Source organism: Vombatus ursinus, unplaced genomic scaffold, assembly GCF_900497805.2.
Source record: "Vombatus ursinus unplaced genomic scaffold, bare-nosed wombat genome assembly UNPS02014801.1, whole genome shotgun sequence".
NCBI lineage: Eukaryota > Metazoa > Chordata > Mammalia > Diprotodontia > Vombatidae > Vombatus > Vombatus ursinus.
In genome coordinates, this window is record NW_020954579.1 from 664,859 (window position 1) to 672,370 (window position 7,512).

At 38.2% G+C, this 7,512-nt stretch overlaps 1 protein-coding gene across 1 annotated transcript in view; it reads left to right on the top strand.

Moving 5' to 3' along the window:
* Window positions 1-1,258: 1,258 nt before the first annotated feature.
* The window catches only part of LOC114050962 (keratin, type I cytoskeletal 24-like), a 6,658-nt gene continuing 404 nt past the window's right edge, over window positions 1,259-7,512 (top strand). Inside the window, exons 1-7 of the mRNA XM_027873048.1 lie at window positions 1,259-1,816; window positions 2,641-2,723; window positions 3,524-3,680; window positions 3,921-4,082; window positions 4,186-4,311; window positions 5,961-6,178; window positions 6,855-6,952. Of these exons, the coding sequence (XP_027728849.1) occupies window positions 1,259-1,816; window positions 2,641-2,723; window positions 3,524-3,680; window positions 3,921-4,082; window positions 4,186-4,311; window positions 5,961-6,178; window positions 6,855-6,952 (1,402 nt within the window). The remainder of the gene's footprint in view (window positions 1,817-2,640; window positions 2,724-3,523; window positions 3,681-3,920; window positions 4,083-4,185; window positions 4,312-5,960; window positions 6,179-6,854; window positions 6,953-7,512) is intronic.

A 7,512-nucleotide genomic window follows, 5' to 3' on the forward strand; every position in this document is an offset into this window, starting at 1 on the left:
TAAGTAAAAAGAGAATTTTTTGTTTTGAATCATTTCAGTCATGTCCAACTCTTTGTGACCCCATTCAGATTTTTCTTGGCAAAGATACTGGAATATTTTGCCATTTCCTTCTCCAGATCATTTTACAGATGAGGAAACTGAGGCCAACAGTGTTAAGTAACTTGCCCAAGGTCACACAGCTAGTGAGTGTCTGAGGCCAGATTTGAACTCAAGAAGATGAGTCCTCCTGACTCCAGGCCCAGCACTCTATCCACTGTGCCACCTCACTGCCCTAAGAAGAGCATCAAGACATTCAAATAATGAGAAGGAAAAAATTGACCAAGAAGAAATTGTCAAGATGATGAAGAAAAAGAGCAACCCTGATTAAACAAAAACCAGCTACTTAGATATCTGGCTGTCAAGTCCAAGGAAAACATAGAAAGACTTTATCTATGCTAAAGGATTTGTTTGTTTTTTTAAAGTAGGCTATGGAACCAAAGAAACAGCATGCATGGGCAAACAAAAAGATTCAAGTGAACAATAGGAAGGAGAAAGATGAAGGAAGATAAAAAGGACTGGGGAAAGGTTTCTAGCTTCAGTAATTATAAAAAATTATTTTATCATGAAAATGGGTTGCCAGGAGAGATCTTCAACCTTTGATATATTTGAAATGACTACAAATCCAAAAGCATCAATAGCCCTTACAAATTTCGGTCAAGGAAAAACATCTAAATTCAAATTATCAAATTCTCAAGAGGTATTCCATTATTCCTAGAACTTATACTGACACTAGTGTAATTTGACTGAAAAATAATATGGATCCAAAAAAATTTTTAATAGAAAAATCATTCTCACTATACTAACGGCCTTTAGTTTTCTCTTCCTGAATCTGAGGATTATGTAAAAAATTGGGAAGCTATAAAGCAACTATAATAACATTAGATTTATGGACTTCAAGAAATGAATGGTCATCAGAATTTCAGAAAGATTAAAAGTCTAATACTGAAAATTTTGCCTTTGCTCCACCTTCTTTCCTTCCTGATACAGCAAACACCCTCAGGCCCTGGCCTAGCTTCAGAAAAGGAGCCAGTAAAGTTGGTTTGCTGAAAAGAAATTATCTAATTATGGATTAGAAAAAGGCAACTGGGATTAAAATGTGACACAGAAAAGAAACACCCTAAAACTTTGTATATAAAGGCCCAAAAGCTGCCTCTATCAATGCACTCTTTGTTCCACTCCGCTCTTACATTGGGGCAAGAGAAACATTGACCAGAGCAACATGTCTTGTCTCTCTAGGGTTTCTTCCCGAGCTGGAGGGAGTGGCTGTGCCAGAGTGTCCAGTGGTGGAAGCAGCTTCAGCAGTAGCAGCAGATGTGGCATGGGAGGTAGCTCAGCTCAGGGCTTTGGAGGCTCCAGTAGCTATGGACTAGGTGGAGGTTTCAGCAGTGGGTTTGGGGGGGGCTTCAGAGGGGGGTTCAGTAGCAGCTCAGTAGTGGGAGGCTACGGAAGTGTCTCAAGTTCCGGTTCTGGCTTTGGTGGTGGTGCCAGTGGAGGCTTTTATAGTTATGGCGCTGGTGTTGGTGGGGGTGCTGGTGGTGGGGGCTTTGGCGCCGGTGATGGCGGCCTTCTCTCTGGAAGTGAGAAGCAAACCATGCAGAATCTCAACGACCGCCTGGCTAGCTACCTGGACAAGGTCCGTGCTCTGGAGGAGGCCAACACTGATCTGGAGATCAAGATCAAGGAGTGGTATGATAAATTTGGACCTGGATCTAGAGATTCTGAATGTGGGAAAGACTACAGCCACTGCTATTCAGTCATTGAAGATCTGAGGAATCAGGTAAGGAGGCATACACTGGAGTATTTCATGAGATTTTATGTATGAGGGCCAGGCTTTATTCAGATAATGTATTGATGTGAAAAATTGAAATGAATGAATCACTTGGAAAATGTTTGACATGTTGTGGCTATAGCAGACCTTTGAAATTCCAAAGAGACAGGAAACCTGAATACCAACCTATTCATCTTGTGTTCATTATTCATCACTGAGTTGCTTAAACACTGATAAAAATGTACATTTCAGATTGATGACACTGGACCACAGTCATCCACCGACAGAGTTATTCCACGATCACCTCTACCAGAGTAACATTCTTTCTGTGATGTACTAGTTTCTGTGACAGCCTACCATGAGCCTTGTATATGAATGTCGGGGAATGTCTTTACAATAGCTTTCCCCAGATTCATCATCAGGCATCAATTTTAGCCAGTCCTAGTGAAAACCCAGGGAAAGGATAAAGCGTTTTGGGGCAAGTGCAATAAATGCCATTATCCAGGAAAGATGAAATATGTTGCACCAGCTCCTCTGAAATTGACCTCTGCCCCTACATTCCCCAGAGTTATTTCTAATTGGCAAATAAGTGTAATATAATAATAGATGACCTCTAAAATATCTTCTGGCTATAAACCTCTAATCTTATAATATGTAGGGCATTCTCTAGATATAACTATAGTGTAGTTACTGCTACTGTTATCAACCACATTCTGACATCAACTTAATTATGAGAAAACGGTGGTAAAAGCTAGAATATGACCAGTCTATCTACTTCTAATTGTAGCATTTTTTAGTTGACTCATTCTCTTATAATCTTTTCTATTTTCTAGATCATTGCTGCCACTATTGAGAATGCTGGGGTTGTCCTACAAATTGACAATGCCCGATTGGCTGCTGATGACTTCAGACTGAAGTAAAAAAACTAGCTCTTTCCAACTAAGCGTTACTGGAGGATTTAAATTAAATGTCCTTAATTTGTTTTGCTATGGAAAAAAAAATTCTTTAGAATAATTCCTCATAATTAAGACACTAAAAAAAGCATCAATTTTAAAAGTCATGATTTTACCGAAAATCACATTAAAAATAAACAGGCATTCTATAAGAGAAAATTTTTTCTATGGAAGTAATTTCATTCATGGAAAAGATATGTTAAACTTATGTCTCTCATTGAGAAGAAAAAAAAATCTAAAGAGATTTAGGTCTAGAACACAATAACTTTTTTTTTCATCAGAAAGCCCTGAAGATGGAATTCCCACTCCACTATCTTTTTTAGCATTTCACTTAAATTGGAAAATCCTCTTTAAGAGGTGGCCAATAATGCAAAAATATTTTATAAAGTATCAGGTGCCATGAGAGGCAGTACGTAATGGATAGAAAGCTAGCCTAAGAGTAAGGTGCACATCCTGCATCTAACACATGCTAGCTGCATGACTATGGTCAAGTCATTTGACTTCTCACCAGACTATAAAATGCAGACTGCAGTCTATAAAATGCAGAACCGGTGCTAATCTGTACTGATAAAGGGAGTTTCCTCACCAGGGAATTCCCTATACCAATAAAATCATAGGCCCAGTTCAAAAGTACTGCATGAAGATAAAATATTGTTAATTAGCTTCTATATGGATTTCTATTGTCAGCTCAAATAAAATCTTTGTTTGACCAAAAAAAGTGACTAACATAGCTAATAGTAATTTATTCCTCAACCCTCTTCAGGTATGAAAATGAACTGTATCTCAGACAAAGTGTTGAGACTGATACCAATGGCCTACGCAAGGTCCTAGATGATCTGACTATGGCCAGATCTGACCTGGAGATGCAGATTGAAAGCCTTACTGAAGAACTGGCTTATCTCAAGAAGAATCATGAGGAGGTATCCACATGGTCCACTGAATTAAATCAACTTTCACTTTTTAAAAAATTTCTTTAACAATTCACTTACTTAATAGTAAAGTAGCCACTTAATTGCTCTTTAGGTATCTTATCAAAGACTACATAGGAACTGACTTACTATATTGCTCTAGTTTTCAGTATCTTGACACTATGAGCAACTGTATTTTAGAAGTAATTTATTGCATTCTTGCTCCCAATGGTTTTTCCTTCCTCCTGCTAGGAAATGAAGAGCATGCAGGGATCCTCTGGAGGCGATGTGACAGTGGAAATGAACGCCGCCCCCGGCACCGATCTGACTAAGCTGCTGAACGACATGCGAGCACAGTATGAAGACCTGGCCGAGCAAAACCGTAGAGAAGCAGAGGAGCAGTTCAATAAGCAGGTAAAGCGACCCCAGGGAAAGGATCCCAAATCATAAGCCCAAACAAGCTACTTTTAGCACTTCTGTGGCAAGTTCTCCTCCTACTTTTCTTTTTCATCTTCAGAGTGCCTCCCTGCAAGCCCAGATCTCTACCGATGCTGGGGCAGCCAGCTCAGCCAAGACTGAGATAACGGAACTGAAACGAACTCTTCAAGGCCTTGAAATTGAGCTTCAATCCCAACTGGCTATGGTGCGTACTTAAGAGTGGCTTTTCAAATGAGGCAATATTTGCAAGCTTAGCACACAATAGGTGCTTAATAAATGTTTGTTTCTTTTTCGAAACCACATAAGAAGAATTTGTGAGAACACAATTTTTGTATTGGTGATCTTCACTTTACCAAAAAAGCTCTACTAGGTAGCACAAAAAGGAACTTGTATATACAGGAAAACTGTTTAAAAAAAAACTATTATAATTAAACTACATAATCATATTATATATAATTGTATATAAACATACATTATATTTTTCTTATATTACATGCAATTACATGATGTATTACATATTTATGTTATAAATACTATACTTATATTCTCTATTATATGTATTTTATTATATCTTGTATATTCCATTAATGACATAATTATATAATATATTCATGTTATATAACATATATAATTAATTATATATTATATATAATTGTATCTATCATTAAATTTTTAACATGCAGCCAATGCTGTAGGTTATCATTATCCCAATCCTAACTCTAGAATTTTCAACAGTTCCTCATTATCTCTAGGAGAAAATTCTCAGCTTAGCATTTCAAGTCCTTCATAATCATAATTTCCAGTCTTATACCATATTATACTCCTTCACACACTCTACATTGCGTTCAAACTGGACTGCTCTCTGTTCCCTGAGCATAACATTTGATCTTTTGCCTCCGGCCTTTTGCACAGGATTTTCCTAGGGATGGAATGCACTCTCTTATCCCCTCTATCTCATAGAATCCCTTGGTGTTGTGTCTGACTCTTCACGACCCCATGGATTATGTCCTTAGGATTTTCATGGCAAAGACACTAAAGTGGTTTGCCACTTCCTTCTCCAGTGTATCCCCATTTGACAGATGAGGAATTGAGGCAAATAGGATCATACAGCTTATAGAGTCCAAGATGAGTCTTCCTGACTCCAGACCCAGTGCTCTATTCACTTCACCACCTTGCTGCCCTTCAGGCACTATATAAATGTTGGCTATATTTATTATTATTATTTATAGCAATAATAATAATAACCTCTATTTGCCTTTGTTTCCTCAACTATAAAATGACAATAATAGCTCCTACCTCGCAGGACTTTCATGAGGATTGAATGAGATAAAATAGATGCACTTAGCACAGTACCTGGCATACTGTAGGCACTATATGAATGCTTATTCCCTTCCTTTCACCCATCTGTCTTCCTACATTGTATAGGCTTTGTATTTACAAAGGTATGTATTTGTTGCTTCTACCCCCAGCAGACTGAAAGTTCTATGAGGATAAGGATTATTTCAGTTTCATCTTTGAATCCCCAGCACCCAGAGTAAGCACTTCAATGTCTGTTTTTTTAGAATTCTTCAATAGATTTGAACAAACAGATAACTGCCACTGAGTATGGTAGAAAGTAAAGACATTGCAAAGGCTGATATAATTTGTGGTCTGCCTCTGGCATGTACTAGCTGTGTGACCCTAGTCAAGTCAACTAACTTCCCAGAGCTCTAGACAGTTCTAAGACCATGACTTAATGATACAGAAAATGATGCAGATGCTCAGTGGTAGAGAATGAAGCGACTCCAGTGAACCAGACCTTTTCTCAGGAATCACATTGCTTTTTATTCACCTTGGTTGTGTTTTTGCTGGCAGAAAAGCTCCCTGGAGGGCACCCTGGTGGATACTGAAGCTGACTATGTAGCCCAGCTCTCCCAGCTGCAGATGCAGATCAGCAGCCTGGAGCAACAAATCTGTGAGATCAGAGGAGAAATGGAGTGTCAGAATGCGGAGTATGAAGAGCTGTTGAATGTCAAGATCCGCCTGGAGATGGAGATCGAGACTTACCGGCGCCTGCTTGATGGAGAGGGAGGGTAAGCAAAAGCCTTGAGTAGATGAAAAGCACAACTTCATGAAATTCTCTTATAAACAAAAATTTTTTAAAAGAGGAATGATGTATTATAGAATAACAGTTACATTCTAAACAAAAGGCAGGCAAAGAAAATAGTTTTGTGGCCCTTGAATGGCCCCCTCCCTCATATATGTAGTGAAAAGAGTGTGAGTTAGAGGTCCTGGGTTCAAGTCCCTGACATTATGATCTATGTGATCTCCACCAGGCAGTGGATAAAATGCCAGCCCTGGAGTCAGGAGGACCTGAATTCACATCTAGTTTCAGACAGTTGCTAGCTCTGTGACCCTGAGCAAGTCACCCTGTTTGCCTCTGTTTCTTTATCTGTAAATTAAGAAAAATCAAGAAAACCTCAAATGGGGTCATGAAGAGTCAGACACAACAGAAACTGAACAACAACAAGTAATCAACAAGTGATTTCCACCAAACTGCTTTTTCTCTCTACATCTTAGTTTTCTAATTCGTAAAATGGATTAGATTTTAAAAGACCTTTGATATACCTTCCAACTCTAAATCCATCTTCCTACATAAACTTTGGCTCTCCTGTCACCTTCTCTACAACAACTAGAATTTTCTTTGTGTGGAGACTGTTTTTAAAAGAGGAAAGGGGGCACGGGACTCATTCTGAAATTTTTCTCTAGTGGTTCCCAATCTGGCAGATCAAGTTCTTGGAACTTAGGGAACAGGGGTTCGACATCCGGTGACTCAAGATGTGTAAACTCTTCAGGGCAAGGAAAAGGTAATTAGCGTAAAATGATTTCATTACAATTGTGTTGTTATGTGCAATTTAGAAATACAAAAATATATATGATTTGTTACCCCACCCCAAAGAAAATCAAAACATTCTAAGACAGGAATTCTTAACTTGGGGTTCACAGACAAATCCCCAAGGGACCTGTGGACAGATTTCAGGGGTCAGGGTTTGTGAATTTGGATGACAAAAAAGAAATACAGTTTATTTTCACTAACCTCTAACTGAAATTTAGCATTTCCCTTAATTATTTAAAAACATTTATTCTGAGAAGGGGTCTATAGACTTTACCAGGCTGCCTAAGGATCCATGATGGGAAAAAAAGGTAAATCCCTGCTTTAAACCATTGCAGTAGCTTAAAATTCAACATTTAAAAAAAAAAGTTTTAATGATACTTTTTAAAATATTACTTTAATATCCCAATATTCCCCTGCTCATGTAGGAAGGAAGAAAGAAAGAAACAGGGAAGGAAAGAAAGGAAGGAAGAAAGAAAGAAAGAAAGAAAGAAAGAAAGAAAGAAAGAAAGAAAGAAAGAAAGAAAGAAAGAA